The 17092-nt window shown below is 38.6% G+C and overlaps 1 protein-coding gene across 5 annotated transcripts in view; it reads left to right on the plus strand.

The window, feature by feature from the left end:
- Nucleotides 1-17092, plus strand: part of Zmym2 (zinc finger MYM-type containing 2) — a 71261-nt gene that overhangs the window by 13561 nt on the left and 40608 nt on the right. For 4 of the 5 annotated variants that reach the window (XM_075949455.1, XM_075949456.1, XM_075949453.1 and 1 more), the window contains 4 exons: nt 5166-6022; nt 12044-12329; nt 14997-15162; nt 16030-16242. In XM_075949455.1, the coding sequence (XP_075805570.1) occupies nt 5176-6022; nt 12044-12329; nt 14997-15162; nt 16030-16242 (1512 nt within the window). In that variant the 5' untranslated portion in view covers nt 5166-5175. The remainder of the gene's footprint in view (nt 1-5165; nt 6023-12043; nt 12330-14996; nt 15163-16029; nt 16243-17092) is intronic. The other variant, XM_075949457.1, reaches the window with a different exon arrangement.

Raw genomic sequence — 17092 nt, forward strand, 5'->3', positions numbered from 1 at the left:
AACAGTTGCTCAGTTTATACTTTTCAACTGTGTTTGGAATAAAAATTTTTTTTATCACCAACTAACTACACATTTTTCTATTGCACTTTATAGTTTTAAGCTAGGTTTTTAAGGTTTCCACCACTAGGGACTGGAGTGATGGCTCAGATGAAAAAATGTTTGTTGCACAAATGTGCAAGTATTAGGACCTGAGTTCAAGCACCCACATAAGCTGTGTGTGGTGGTATGTGTCTGCCATCCTAGCAAAGGAGAGGTAGAGATAGCAGTAGCTCTGAAACTTGCTAGCCAGTCTAGTCCATTTGGTGAGCTCTAGGTTAAGCTCTAGGTTAAGAGATTCTGTCTAAAAATTAAGACAAAGGGGATAGAGAGATGGCTCAGAGGTTAAGAACACTGACCTCTTTCAGATGTCCTTTTTTTTTTTTTTGGTTTTTCGAGACCGTGTTCCTCTGTAGCTTTGGTGCCAATAGCTCTTGTAGACCAGGCTGGCCTTGAACTCACAGAGATCCGCCTGCCTCTGCCTCCCCGAGTGTTGGGATTAAAGGCGCGCGCCACCACCGCCGGCTTAGATGTCTTTATTTAGTTCAATTCCCAGCAACCACATGATGGCTCACAACCATCTATAATGAGATCTGGTGCCCTCTTCTGGTGTGAAGGCATACATACAGGCAGAACACTGTATATATAATAAATAAATCTTTAAAAAAATTAAGGTGGAGAGATGACTCAGTGATTAAGAGTGCTTCTTATCTTCCAGAGGAGTTTGTTCCTAGCACCCACTTTGAGCAGCTTACAACTACCTGTAACTCCAACTCCAGGGAATCTGAAGCCCTCTCTTGGCCTCTGTGGGTATCCACACATATGTGGCATGCACTTAGGACACATACATATAAATAAAACTAAATTTTAATTTAAAAAATAAGATAAAGAGCTGCCTTAGGGTTTCTATTGCTGTGAAGAGACACCATGAACATGGCAGCTCTTTTTTTTTTAAAATATTTATTTTTTTATTATTTATACAATATTCTGTGTGTATGCCTGCAGGCCAGAAGAGGGCACCAGACCCTATTACAGATGGTTGTGAGCCACCATGTGATTATTGGGAATTGAACTCAGGACCTTAGGAAGAGCAGGCAATGCTCTTAACCTCTGAGCCATCTCTCCAGCCCCCATGGCAGCTCTTATAAAGGAAAAACACTTAATTGGGGCAGCTTACATTTTCAGAGGCTTAGTCCATTATCATCATGGCAAAACATGGTGGCATGCAGGCAAACATGATGCTGTATCTGAGAGTCCTACATCTTGTTTGATTGGCTGCAGGAAGTGAACTCAGTCACTGGGTGTGGCTTGAGCATAGATGAGACCTCAAAGTCTACTTCCACAGTGATACTCTTCCTCCAGAAAGGCCATACATACCTCCTTCAACAAAGACATACCTCCTAAGAGTGTCCTTTTCTATGAGCTTATGGGGGCCAGTTACATTAAAGTTACCACAAGAGGCACTGAAGAGTAAATGGATGTTGGCTTTTGGCCTCTGCACACATGTTTATCCATGCCTGGATATGTGTACACTCATGAATGTGCTTACATACAAATACTTGTATAGTTATTGTCTCTTTAGTAATATCCTCTGAAAATAAAGCTATCATCTATAAATCACTTCAACTTCTGTCAGGTCTATAAGTCTACCTACAGTGTATGCTCTCTAAACCTCCCATCTTTCGGTTCTAAGGTCTCAAAATTTCTTGAGAATTATGCTGTCTCTTACTCTCTCTCTTTTTTGTGCACATAATCTCATCTTCATTTGTATTTGTTCTAGTTTTTTTTATTTATTTATTGAGCTTTATATTTTTCTCTGCTCCCCTCACTGCTTCTACCTTCCCCCTTATCCCTCCCCCAAGGTCCCCATGCTCCCAGTTAACTCAGGAGATCTTATCTTTTTATACTTTCTACTTTCCAGGTAGATTAGATCTACATAAGTCTCTCTTAGTATCTGCATTGTTGTCTAAATTCTCTGGGATTGTGGTTTGTAGGTTTGTTTGCTTTATGTTTAAAAACCACCTATGAGTGAGTATTAATGGTGATAATTGTTTCTCTGTGTGTCTGGGTTACCTCACTCAAAATAATGTTTTCTAGCTCCATCCATTTTTCTGCAGAATTCAAGCTGTTGTTATTTTTTTCTGCTGTGTATTACTCCATTGTGTAAATGTACCACATTTTCCATATCCACTCTTTGATCAAGGGGCATTTAGGTTGTTTCCAGGTTCTGGCTATGGCAAACAAAGCTGCTATGAAAATAGTTGAGCACGGGGCTGGAGAGATGGCTCAGTGGTTAAGAGCATTGCCTGCTCTTCCAAAGGTCCTGAGTTCAATTCCCAGCAACCACATGGTGGCTCACAACCATCTGTAAAGAGGTCTGGCGCCCTCTTCTGGCCTGCAGGCATACACACAGACAGAATATTGTATACATAATAAATAAATAAATATTAAAAAAAAAAAAAAAAGAAAATAGTTGAGCACATGTCCTTGTGGCACGATTGAGCATCCTTTGGATATATACCCAAAAGTAATATTTCTGGTCCCAAAAGTAGTATTACTGGGTCTTAAGGAAGGTTGTTTCCTAATTTTCTGAAATTGTCACACTGACATCCAAAGAGGCTGTACCAGCTTGCACTCCCACCAGCAATGCAGAAGTGTTCCCTTTTCCCCACAGCCTCTCCAGCGTTAAGTTGTCATCAGTGTTTTTGATTTTGGCCATTCTTACAGGTATAAGATGGAATCTCAGAGTTGTGTGTGTGTGTTTTATTTTTTTTGATTTGCATTTTTCTGATGACTAAGGATGTTGAACATTTCCTTAAGTGTCTCAGCCATTTTAGATTCCTCTGTTGAGAATTCTCTTTTTAGGTCTGTACTCCATTTTTTTAAAAATTGGATTACGTGATCTTTTGGTGTCCAATTTCTTGAGTTCTTTGTATATTTTGGAGATCAGACCTCTGTCTGATGTGGAGTTAGTGAAGATCTTTTCCAATTCTGTAGGCTGTCATTTTGTCTTGTTGACTGTGTTCTTTGCTTCACAGAAGCTTTTCAGTTTTAGGAAGTCCCATTTATTAATTGTTTCTGTCAGTGTCTGTGCTGCTGGGGTTCTATTTAGGAAGTGGTTTCCTGTGCCAATGCATTCAAGTGTACTTCCCACTTTCTCTTCTATGAGGTTCAGTGTGGCTGGCTTTATGTTGAGGTCTTTGATCCATTTGGATATGAGTTTTGTGATAGATATGGGTTTATTTTCATTCTTCTACATGTTGACATCCAGTTATGCCAGCACCACTTGTTAAATATGCTTTCTTTTTTTTCATTTGATATTTTTTGCTTTCTTGTCAAAGATCAGGTGTTTGAAGATGTGTGGATTGAAATCCGGGTCTTCTATTCGGTTCCATTGGTCCTCCTGTCTGTTCTTTTGCTAGGCTGTTTTTAGTACTGTAACTCTGTAGTAAAGTTTGAAGTCAGGGATTGTGATGCATCCAGAAGTTCTTTTAATGGCTATCCTGGGTTTTTGCTTTTCCATATGAAGTTGAATACTGTTCTTTCAAGGTCTGTCAAGAATTTTGTTGAAATTTTGATGGGCATTGTGTTGAATCTGTTGTTTGCCTTTAGCTTTGCCTTCTTTTTGGCTTCAACATGTAGGTAGGCATTAGGTTAGGTTGTCAGACAATTTTAATTGCAGCTGGATATGGTGGGATGGCACATACCTGCTAACCCGATATTTTAGGCTGATTGCCATAATTTAAAAATTAGATTGGGTTACAGAGTGAGATCCTTGCTTTTTTTTTATGTATAATATGTGTTATTGTTCTTTAAAAGGGTTCAGGGTTTGGTTTTATTTTTTTATTTTTATTTTTTTAAATATTTATTTATTTTTATGTATACAATATTCTTTCTGCATGTATGTGTGAAGGCCAGAAGAGGGCACCAGACCTCATTACAGATGGTTGTGAGCCACCATGTGGTTGCTGGGAATTGAACTCAGTACCTTTGGAAGAGCAGGCAATGCTCTTAACCACTGAGCCATCTCACCAGCCCCCAGGGTTTAGTTTTAAATCAGCCTACACACTTTTCAAAAGTCTGACATCTCTCACCATGCAAAACTGGCTACCGCTAGCAATACTTTATTAAATCCAACAGAAAAAAAAGATCTTTTTTAAAAGCAACAAATGAATAGAAATAGTTGAATGTAGCAGAGCATTGGAAGGCCTGGACTTTTGAGTTTAGAGCCTTGTGTGTTCATACTGTGTATGTGGACAAATTAGGTTCTCTAAGAAAGTGTATGTGTATATAATTTTTTTTCTTTCGAGTCAGGGTTCCTCAGTAGCTACGGAGCCAGTCCAGGAACTTGCTCTGTAGATCAGGCTTGCCTTTTAACACACAGAGAGATCCGTCTGCCTCTGCCTCCCGAGTGCTGGGATTAAAGGCGTGCGCCACCATCGCCCGGCTGGCCTGCAATTTCTTAATCATTAACACAGGATACAAATTAAATTGTTTTGGGAGATGATTGAACAGAGAAGTGGAGTATATGGGTTTCCTTTGGCTGCTGCAAAAACAACAATAATAAAGTTGGTAGCTTAAAACAACAGAAATTTATCCTGATAGTTTTAGGGGCCAGAAATCTGGAATCCATTTCATTGGAATCATATCAAGGTGCCAGCAGTACCACATTGGAGGTTCTAGGTAGGGCCTGCCAACCTTCTTAAATTGGATGGTTGTGAAAATTTTTGTTAACAGTAAAAGGTTTCCGAATGTGCAAGGACCAAAATTCCAGTGAGTTCCATGTTCAGTGAAAGATTTCAACTCAAAAAAAAAAGTAGATAGCAGTAGAGGAAGTTACCTGATGTTGTCATGTTAGTTTTGGACTTTCTGCTGACACTTACTGTTTACATTTTGGGTGAACTTTATGGAGTAAATAGTGTATCTCTAGAAAGAAAGTGGGAGTGTATGTAGTACACATGGTTACTGAGAATTGGCTGTGTTCCTTGTTCCCTTGTATGTAGCTATATGGATATGTAAACTATGAACTGCTTGAGACCACAGAAGATAATTACAGCAGTCTTAGAGAACAAATGCATCTTTCAAAATGAAGTCACATACTTACATATATATTTCATTTCCCTGAACAGGTTCTTTGGCATGGACACAAGTTCAGTGGGAACATTAGAATTGACTGATCAAACTCCTGTTTTATTAGGAAGTACAGCCATGGCAACTAGTCTCACAAACGTAGGAAATTCATTTAGTGGCGCTGCGAATCCTTTAGTATCTAGATCTAGTAAGTTTCAGAATTCATCAGTGGAAGATGATGATGATGTTGTTTTTATTGAACCTGTACAACCTCCTCCATCTTCTGCACCTTTGGTTGCTGATCAAAGAACCATAACATTTACATCTTCAAAAACTGAAGAACTACAAGGAAATGACCCCAAAATCCTTCCTTCCTCGAAAGAGTTGACTTCTCAGAAGGGCAGTGTGAGTGAGACAATTGTCATTGATGATGAAGAGGACATGGAAACAAATCAAGGGCAAGAGAAGAACTCCTCACATTTTATTGAAAGGAGACCCTCTGAAACTAAAAACAGAACGAATGATGTGGATTTCTCTACTTCCACTTTTTCAAGAAGTAAGGTAAACACAGGAATGGGTAATAGTGGTATTACCACAGAACCAGACTCTGAAATTCAGATCGCTAATGTTACAACATTAGAAACAGGCATAAGCTCTGTGAGTGATGGCCAGCTAGAAAGTACTGATGGGAGAGATATGAACTTAATGATTACTCATGTGACATCACTGCATAATACCAACCTGGGAGATGTCTCTAATGGACTTCAGTCAAGTAACTTTGGTGTTAATATGCAAACGTACACCCCATCTTTAACTTCACAGACCAAGTCTGGAGTAGGACCTTTTAATCCTGGTAGGATGAATGTTGCAGGAGATGTATTTCAGAATGGAGAGTCTGCACCTCATCATAACCCTGGTAAGTAGTCATACTCTATTTCACACAAATAATTTAATATTTTGTCTGATCGTTCTTTCCCAGTAGTAAGAGGCATTGCCTTATTTAATAGCTTCATATAGAAAATGTTTTAGTTCTGTTGACATCAAAATTTGAAATTTTATTGTTGTTAAACAACTGTGTAGTATTATTTGTGAAATAGAATATTAATAATATGATTTTATGTTTAGTGGACTAAAAATAATATAAATATAACATCTTGCTATATATTACTTTTTGCTAATATGTAATAGTGGTTGAATATGTGAATTAAAAGATTAATAACATCCTTAAGACCGTTATATAATAAATTGCACTTATATTCTCTCTTGTTTTGATTTTTGTTTAAGATTTATTTATTATGTGTACGGTGTTCTGCCTGCAAGTAGACCTGCAGGCCAGAAGGCAGCACCAGATCTCATTATGGATGGTTGCGAGCCACCATGTGGTTGTTGGGAATAGAACCCAGGACTGGTTGGTCGGTCGGTCGGTCGGTCGGTCTGTCTGTCTGTCTGTCTGTCTATCTATCTATCCTATCTTTTTGGTTTTTTGAGACAGAATTTCTTGTAATAGTCCTAGCTGTCTGTCTGGAACTAGCTCTTGTAGACCAGGCTGACCTTTAACTCACAGAAATCCGCCTGTCTCTGCTTTTCTAGTGCTATTGTTTTTTTTTTTGTTGTTGTTGTTGTTTGTTTTTTGAGACTGTGGCTTTGGAGCCTGTCCTGGAACTAGCTCTGTAGACCAGACCAGGCTGGTCTCGAACTCACAGAGATCCGCCTGCCTCTGCCTCCCGAGTGCTGGGATTAAAGGCGTTTTGAGACAGGGTTTCTCCGAAGCTTTTGGTTCCTGTCCTGGAACTAGCTCTTGTAGACCAGGCTGGCCTCAAACTCACAGAGATCCGCCTGCCTCTGCCTCCCAAGTGCTGGGATTAAAGGCGTGCGCCACCACCACCCGGCTTCTAGTGCTATTATTGTTAAAGGCATTTGCTATCACTGCCAGGCCTCTTTTTCATTTTTTAAACTATTTTAAGAGATGATTGACATGCACACATTTACTATATTCAACTCAATGACTTTGAGGTCTTTGTGGTTTGTTTGCTTGTAATTATCTTTGTTCTTTTGAGCCAGGGTCTCACTAAATAGCCTTGACTAGCCTGGAACTTGCTGCATAAACCAGGCTGACCTTGAACTCACAGAGATCTATTTACTTCTGTCTCTAAAGTGCTGTGATTAAAAGTGTGTGGCAGTACACGCGCCTTGTATTCATTTTTGATTGCCTATCTAGTGCTAGTTTTTTTTTTTTTTTTTGAGGCAGTTTCTCTGTGTAGTTTTGGCAGTCCTGGAAATCTGTAGACCAGGCTGGCCTTCCCTTCAACTCACTGATCTGCCTGCTTCTGACTCCCAAGTGGTGGGATTAAAGGTGTGTGCCACCACCACCCTGCTAGTGTTAGTTTTTTATTTTATTTTACTTTATCCCAGTATTTTCATTAATCGCTTTATTTATTCCTTACCATTTTTGAAAGTTGGTATAATTCTTAACTGTTGGGTCTTCCTTTAATCTATTTCTCTTTGAAGAATACTACTATACAGAGACTATTGTAACTCTGGCTTTAGCTGGGTGTAGTGGCACATACCTGTAAGAGATAAAGGCAGAAAGATGAGGAATTCAAAGCCTTCCTTTGCCATGTAGCACATTTGAGGGCTTCTTAAGCTACAGTGAGATACTATCTCAAAAAGCTCACTCTCCAAACCAACCAACATATAAAACTGGCCTTTTTACAATGTATTTCTCTTCTTTCATCTCTCTCTGCTCTGCACGTATATATGCCTGTTTCTATCTCAATTTCTCTCTGTCTGTCTCCATGTGCATGAAGAAGTCGTGCTATATATAGTATTGGTTATGGATTTGCTCTCTCCTGATTTGGTTAACCTGTATTCTTAAAACACCTCAGGACCACCTATCCAAGGATGGCACAACTCATGCAATGAGCTGGGCCCTTCCATGTCAGACAGTGATTAAACTTGCCTATAGATAAATCTTATGGAGATCTTCTCACTTGGGAGTCCTGGAATTCACGTGGTAGAAGAGGAGAGCTGACTTCTAGTTGTTAAAAAACAAACTTAAAATATAATCACACTGATGTAGTTTTTAATTAGCTCTTGCATTTTGGGGCTGTTTTCATTAGTAATAGAGAATAGATTAAGAGTAGGAAAACTACCTAGGTACCATAGTGCTAATCTGTATTTCTAGTATTGGGGAAACTAAAGGCAGAAGGGATCAGTAATTCATTGTCAGTCTCAAGTACATAGAGAGTTTGAGGCCACCCTGACTTAAAAAAAAGTGTTATAAAAATCTTGCTATTTATACCAGTTCTTCTACTGGTGTTATTTGGGAAAATGTAGTGGTTGCCTCTTTATCTCTTTATATAAAACTAAGGGCTTAGATAAGTAATTACCATTCTTGCCTATTCCTAAAATATTTTTAAATATTGGAGAAAGTGAAAACCTGGAAGTAGACAAATAGAAGGGCTGTTATTTAAAGAAATACATTATTTCTACAGTCATGAAGCCAAATATAATCTTAAAGCACCATTTCCCCTAAGTAAGTATAAAATAGATGCCCTTGTTTATAAAGTATGCTTTTGGAGACAGGACCTCACTTTGTATTGTTGGCTGGCCTGGAACTCTTGGTCTATCTGTCTCCTGAAACTTGTGTTAAAAGTCCTCTTCTTTAAGCTTAATATGCTTAAGCATTTTATTGTCATTTATTTGTATGTATGTTTGTTTATTGGGACGGGGTTTCTCTATAGCCCTGGCTGTCCTGGATCTCACTCTGTACACCAGGCTGGCCTGGTACTCAGGGATCTGAAAGACATGCACCATCACTGTTTATTCTTTATTTATAAAAAATATATATGTGTTTATATATTTTAATTAAGACAGTCTGTTCTGTGTGTTCTATATGTTCATATGTATCATCTCAGACTAGTTGAAGATCTTCTTGCCTAGTTTTAATCTGCTACACTGGGTCGATCTGTCTAAGCTGCTTCTGTGTGGTGGGATGATCAGGTATGCATCACCAAGCTGAGTTTAAAGTTTTGTCTTTGAAGATGGCATATTAGGTATTTTGTTGATCTGTGGTCAAATACAGTGAGCACAGTCAACTTAAAGAGTTTATTTTGGCTGGTAATTCCAGAAGGGAAAATGCTTGTAATGATGGGGAAGGTATGGTGGCAGAAGTACAGTTTGAGCTTGAAGTGGGATGAGGCTGTGAACTCTTTTTTTTTTTTTTTTTTTTTTTTTTGGTTTTTCGAGACAGGGTTTCTCTGTGGCTTTTGGAGCCTATCCTGGAACTAGCTCTGTAGATCAGGCTGGTCTCGAACTCACAGAGATTCGCCTGCCTCTGCCTCCCGAGTGCTGGGATTAAAGGCGTGTGCCATCATCGCCCGGCAAGGCTGTGAACTCTTAAGAGGTCTTCCCCCAGTGATTTATTTACTTTCGGAGACTACACATCCTAAAAATTCCATAATTTCTCTAAACAGTTATACCAGATGGGGACCAAGTCTTTCAATACATGAGGACATTGCTCGTTCAAATAAATCACCTCTCTGCCAGGGTTTAACATTGCCCCGGTTGGCTTCAAAATTCACTATGTAGTCAATAATATCTTTGAATTTTAAAGGAATTTTCTTTTTTATTTAATGTGTGAGCTTTTGCCTACATATGTATGTGCACCACCTACATGCCCCATGCTAATGAAGACCAGAATGTGGCATATTCCCTAGAACTGGAGTTACAGATGGTTGTTCTTCAGCATGTGGGTGCTGGAACCTGAACCCTCATCCTCTGTAAGAGCAGTGGTATTTATTTATTTATTATTATTATTTTGACTTTTTGAGACAGGGTTTCTCTGTAGTTTTGGAGCCTGTCCTGGAACTAGCTCTTGTATACCAGGCTGGCCTCAAACTCACAGAAGAGATCTGAGTGCTGGGCGTGTGCCACCACTGCCCGGCTAAGAGCAGTGTTCTTAACAGCTGAGCTCCATTACTTTGAACTTTGGATTCTTCTGTTTCTACCTTCCACGTGCTGGGATTCTAAACTTGTGTTACTGTGCCTATGTTTTGTGGTGCTGAGGACGGAGCCTGGGCTTTATGCATGCTTGGGGAGCACCCTGCCAATTGAACTACATCACCATCTTCCATTATTTTTTAAATTGAAGAGCGTTATGCTTGAAACCATTAGGCTGATAGAATGGATCAGAACCAAGAAATCACTCTTAAATATTTTTGTAGGTAAAGAAGTCTCCAAATTTGCTAGCATGCCTGGTTATTGATTTCTCTGCACTTCCTATCTCATAGCCAGTGACATATTTTTGAGTGCTTCCTGCATGCTAGTCACTGTGCTTTATTACTTGTATTACCACATTTAATGCTTGGTGCTATTTCTAGTTTAAAGAAGAGTGAAACACAGTTTTCTAAGTGGTATACCAATCTTGGAGGGAGCAGAATGCAAATTTATTTTTACTTATTGCTTTGTTGTGTATATGTGAACGGGTGTTTGTGGAGGGTTCATGTGCAGTCCTTTGGATGCCAGAGGTTAATCTTGAGTATTGTTCCTCAGTCACTGTCTGTCTTATTCTTTGAGACAAGATCTCTTATTTGCCTAGAACTCACTAAGTCGGCTAGGCTGGCTGGCCAGTGAACCCTTGGAATCTGTTTCTGCCTCAGACTCCGTACTGGGATTATGAGTGTGTACCTTACTTAGCTTGCTTCAACCTCGCTCTCCCCTCCCAGGAAAGTAACAGTCCAAGCTGTCCTGGAACTTGTTTTATAGACCAGACTTGCCTTGAACTTGGAGATTTGCTTGCCTCTGCCTCCTGACTGCAGGGATAAGGCGCACGTTGCCACCACCCGGCTTTTTTTTTTTTTTTTAAAGATTTGTTTGTTTATTATGCATACATTGTTCTGCCTGTCAGATACTTGTGAGCTACCACGTGGTTGCTGGGAATTGAACTCAGGACCTCTGGAAGAGCAACCAGTGCTCTTAATCTCCAAGCCATCTCTCTACCCACTTGGCTTGCTTTTTTAAAAAACAAAATAGAACAACCTAGCAAGCAAAGAAAATAAAAACTGTGAGTTCTGTTCAACTCAGATTCTCATGCTTGTGTAGCAAGTACATTACCAACTTAATCTATTCAGCTCCATTCTTTTTATTTTTCGAGACAGGGTTTCTCTGTGCAACAGTACTAGCTGTCCTGGAACTCGCTGTGTAGACCAGGCTTGTCTTGAGCTTGCAGAGATCTATCTTCCTCTGCCTCTCAAGTGCTGGGATTAAAGGCATGCTCCAACACTGCCTGGCCATTCTTTTTTATTTAAATTATCAGAAAAAAATGTGCTTTTATCATGTAGAACATGTTGATTGGGAATATGTGTACATTGTGGAATGGCTAAATCAAGCTGATCACACAGCATACCAAATACTTCGTTTCTTTTATGAGAACAATTTAAATTTACTGTCTTGCCATTTTTAAGACTATAATGTATTGTTTCTAGAAAGCAGACAATCTTACCCACAGATGCTCCTACTTCTGCAAAATTGTTGCTTGATGCAAGGCTGTGGTGGTGCACATCTTTAATGCCAGCACTTGGGAGGCAGAGGCAGTTGGATCTCTGTCAGATTGAGGCCAACCTGGTTTACAAGAGCTAGTTCCAGGACAGTTAGGACTGTTACACAGAGAGAAACCCTGCCTCAATTACAAACAAACACCCCCCCAAAATATTGTTGCTTCATTAGCATCTGAGGCAGGGTCTCAAGCTTGTCTTAAATTCGTGGCACTCCTGTTTCAGTTCCCCAAGTGTTGATTATAGGCATGAGCCATCACATGTGGCTTTAATTAGTATTATAAACTTTGGCATACTAGAAAAGTAAAACTATTTCTTTGCTAATAAAGTTTTATGTCTATAAATACCTATTTGATTATTCTTTTCTCCATATTTTGTTTTAGATTCCTGGATATCCCAATCAGCATCATTTCCTCGTAACCAGAAACAACAAGGGGTGGATTCTTTATCACCAGTGGCCTCACTTCCTAAACAGATATTCCAGCCTTCTGCTCAACAGCAGCCCACTAAACCAGTTAAAGTCACTTGTGCAAACTGTAAGAAACCTCTGCAGAAGGGGCAGACAGCTTATCAACGAAAAGGATCAGCTCACCTCTTTTGTTCAACCACCTGCCTTTCTTCTTTCTCTCATAAACCTGCTCCAAAGAAACTCTGTGTTATGTGTAAAAAGTAAGATTAACCTTTCATACCATTCCATGTGGTTAAATAATGATCATAAATTTTTTTTAGAAATTTCATTGAGACACTTAGAGATGAATTCATTCATGTTTAAAATTTGGTAAGCTACTTTGAAAATCTGGTAGCTTATAGATTGGGCTTCCTATTTGGTAGGTTTTGAACTAATTTATTTAGGCCCTTGTAATTTTGACTGTCATCTCCAATGAATCCCTTGCAAAAATGTGAATATTTATATAATATAATAACAATATAAATATATTTATGTTGATTTACTTTTTTTTCTTTATTTACAGTGCTAGGGATCAAGCCCAGAGCCTCACCTTACAGAGGCACTCTACTACTAAATGCATTATTAATTGTAAGAATATAACAATGTTAGAAAGTTGTGTGCTTACACTTATGATACAGATATGATACATTCTATATATTTGAGTATTTTTTTGACTGTTGTCAAAATGTAGTTTTATGACCCAGGTACTTTTAATTTGTTTGTTTTGGGGTTTTTTTGGTATTCTTGAAAATAAGAGTTTCTGTCCTGTTTTAGATCTGTTTTCAATGATTGCAAACAAAACTGGATGATACACTGTATTGAGGGTCAAGTGGATTTTTTTGTACTCTCTCAGAGCTGCTCAAATCTGAAACTAGTTTTAAGTGTATTGAACTTCTGATAAGGACTTAGTGTTTTATTCTTATAGTAAATCCAAGGACAAAAACAATTGTTCTATAGTGTTTAGATTATTTTACAATATACTTAAATGCTGTAATAGTCTAGAAATTTAGTATTTAAATTTAAAGTCAATAGTATTATTATTATTTTTTTTGTGTATTTATTTATTTATTGAGATGTCTTGCTTTGTAGTCCAGGCTGTCTTAGAACTTTATATAAGACATTTTGGCTTCAAAATTATGGCAGTCACACTATTTCTCCATTGTACTGGGATTGCAGGTGCATGCCCCCTTATTGTATTTACCCATCATTTTATTTATTTATACATTAATTCATTCTATAATTTAGGGTCTATGTAATCTAGGTTGACTGTATACTGAGGACCTTGAACTCCTGATGCTTTTTACCTCTACCATCTAACTATTTTTTTTAATTTATTTTTTATTGCTTTATAAATAATACTATTCAAAATTTCTACTTCCTCCTCTCCTCCCATTTCCCTCCATCTCCTCCACATACCCTCCCTCTTCCCCCTCCAGTCCTAAGAGGGGACAGGGTACCCTGCCCTGTGGGAAGTCCAAGTACCTCCCCCCTCCATCCAGGCTTAGGAAGGTATGCATCCAAACAGACTAGGATCCCAAAAAGCCAGTACATGCAGTAGAGACAAATAGTGCTATTATCATTGGCTTCTCAGTCTGCCCCCATTGTCAGCCACATTCAGAGGGTCCAGTTTGATCCCATGCTCGTTCAGTCACAGTCCAGCTGGCCTTGGTGAGCTCCCATTAGCTCAGGCACACTGTCTCAGTGGGTGGACCAACCCCTCCTGTCCTGACTTCCTTGCTCATATTCTCCCTCCTTCTGCTCTTCAACTGGACCTTGGGATCTCAGTCCAGTGCTCCAATGTGTTCTCTGTCTCTATCTCCATCTGTCGCCGGACGAAGGTTCTATGGTGATATTCAAGATAGTCATCTGACTATGGGACAAGGCCAGTTCAGCACCCTTTCCTCCACTGCCCAGGGTCCTACCTGGGGACATCCCTGTGGACACCTGGGAACCTCTCTAGAGCCAAGCCTCTTGCCAACCCCCAAATGTCTTCCTTAATTAAGATATCTTCTTCCCTGCTCCCATATCCGTCCTTTCTCCATCTCAACCCTCCCACTTCCCCAAGCTCTCCCCAACCCTCCCCCCAACTAAGTATTTGGATTAATGATGTGAGCCACCATGCCTGCCAAGTGGTACATTTAAGTAGAAAATACTTTGTGTAGTCTCTCCTGATGTTAAATTCCCATAATCTAGGAGTCTTAATGCTTGCCTATTAGTTGGGGAGGGGAATTGAACTGGTATTATCAGTTGAAGTAAATTAGTCTTTGACTTTAATTTAATGCAACTATCGTAATTTTAGTTTTTCCAATCTTAAAGCCTTGTTAGTGCATGAGAAGATAAAGTATTAGTGACAGAATCAAATAATTTTACTTTTGTGTGTGTGTGTGTGTATAATTTTTTTTTTGTGTGTGAAAGGGTTTCTCTGTGTATCTTTCCTGCCTGTCTTGGCACTTGCTCTGTAGAGGCTGGCCTCGAATTCACAATAACCACCTGCCTCTTACTCCCAGTGCTAGGTTTAAAGGCATTCCCCACCACTGTCTGGCTGTTTTCACTTTTTAATCTTTTGTTTTTGTTTTTTGAGACAGGGTTTCTCTGTAAATTTGGAGCCTGTCCTGGAACTCACTCTGTAGTCCTGCCTGGGCTCGAATTCATAGTGCCTGTCTCTGCCTCCCGAGTGCTGGGATTAAATGGATGTGTCACCACTGCCCGGCGACTTTTTGATCTTTTTTTTCCCAAGAGTACATACTTTATACTAAAAGTGATCTCTTGAATCTAAAAATGATGTTTGATTTCCATGAATTAGTCTGTGGAAATTAAAAATATCAGTTACAACTTTTATTTTTAGTTACTTTTGAAATGGAACATAAGTTGTACGTCTTATTTTTCAGAGATATAACTACAATGAAAGGAACAATTGTTGCTCAAGTAGATTCAAGTGAATCCTTCCAAGAATTTTGTAGTACATCTTGCCTGTCTCTCTATGAGGACAAGCAGAGTCCTGCTAAAGGAGCTCTAAATAAATCGAGATGCACAATCTGTGGCAAACTCACCGAGGTTTGTACTTTTCACTTGCTCTCACGTGAGATCATTTTGGATGTTGACAGTTTCCCCCTATTCTTTTATTGGTGCCTATGTCCTTAAAAGTGAGGATATATAAACTTTTTAGAGTATTCCATTATGTAATCCTAGTCTTCCAAGAAAGCTGACTCAGGAAGAATTAATTACCTTGTTTATTTCATCAGGTTGACAGAAAAGAGTTATAGTATTATGATTGTACTTTCCCCTTTTTATTGGTCATATGTTTATTTATACAATTGGGTAACAACACAAGAAACACAAACAGGCAAATAGAAATGGAAGAATTTCCAAAATTAATTCACATTATTATGATATTAAAGTAACCTATATATGCATACTTTATTTGAATTGTTTGTAGTACTGACTTTTTTCTTCCTTGCCTAGCGCAGTGTACTATATCATTTCTTTTGGAGTTGTCTAAAGATTTATAATAAGTCTGTTTATGAAAGTATGTATTTTCTGTTGTGTTTGGTTTTTCGAGACAGGTTTTCTCTGTGTAGCTTTGGTGCCTGTCTTGGATCTAGCTCTTATAGAATAGACTGCCCTCTAACTTTCAGAGATCTGCCATCCTCTGCCTTCCAAATGCTGGGATTAAAGGCATGCACCACCGCTACCCGGCTTTCTGTTGTTTTTAATTTATTTTTAGAGAAGTTTATAGTGATAAGTGTGATGCATGTGTTCATATGTTTTTGTGTATATAAACAGTTCAGAGACATAGAAAAATGTATTTTGATTTTTGCTTTTCCTCAAATTAGCCTTCTTGTGTTTATGTTGCTGTGAATTAAGTTTTTTAGCTACTTGAAAACAGATACACTCTTAAAATTCTGTTTGTTTTTCTTTTAGATTCGCCATGAAGTTAGTTTTAAAAATATGACTCATAAGCTATGCAGTGACCACTGCTTCAATAGATATAGAATGGCCAATGGTCTAATAATGAATTGCTGTGAACAGTGTGGAGAATATTTGCCCAGTAAAGGTGCTGGAAATAATGTTCTGGTGATTGATGGTCAGCAGAAAAGATTTTGCTGTCAGAGTTGTGTCAGTGAATACAAACAGGTAACTCATGTGCTAAAGCCCCAGGTATTTTGGGTGAGTTTGGAAGCATTGTAGGAGGATTTAGCCTTATTTATTTTGGGATCTCATTTAATTCTATAATTTTTTTTATATGAAAATGGCTTAACTCAAATGAAGTAAGAAATATATAGGTTTTTGAAAATTAACTTGTGATCTAGTATAATTCTTTTGAATTTTCTTTTTGGGGGAATTTGGAGAGGGACTTTCAAACTGTTAGAACTTGGGCCTTTGTATTTCAGCTTTTAGATTAATTTCCAGTTTTAGCCCTCTAATTTGACTTTGCAAATACATGTAGACATAAAATATACATACCAAGCTTAGCTTTAGTTTAGCTACTATTTTGTTTCTCCTTGATTCCTTTGTATTATTTTTAGGTATCAATTTTTAGTCTTTGTTTTGTATATTTTTTGGAAACTTAAGGAAATAGCCAAGCTACTGATAGTTTATCTTTTTCTTAAACAGAAGGTATCTTTTTTTTATTTTTTTTTTTTTTTTTTTTTTTTTTTTTTTTTTTTTTTTTTTTTTTTTTGGTTTTTCGAGACAGGGTTTCTCTGTGGCTTTGGAGCCTGTCCTGGCACCAGCTCCTGTAGACCAGGCTGGTCTCGAACTCACAGAGATCCGCCCGCCTCTGCCTCCCAAGTGCTGGGATTAAAGGCGTGCGCCACCACCGCCCGGCTGGTATCTTTTTTTTAATGATTTTTTTTTGAGGTTTTCTTTTTTTTGTTTGTTTTGATTTGTAGCATTGGGGTCTGTCCTGGAACTCACTCTGTAGACCAGGCTGGCCTCTAACTCACAGAGATCCACCTGCCTCTGTATCCCGAGTGCTGGGATT

The sequence above is a fragment of the Microtus pennsylvanicus genome, chromosome 15 (genome assembly GCF_037038515.1).
Source record: "Microtus pennsylvanicus isolate mMicPen1 chromosome 15, mMicPen1.hap1, whole genome shotgun sequence".
NCBI lineage: Eukaryota > Metazoa > Chordata > Mammalia > Rodentia > Cricetidae > Microtus > Microtus pennsylvanicus.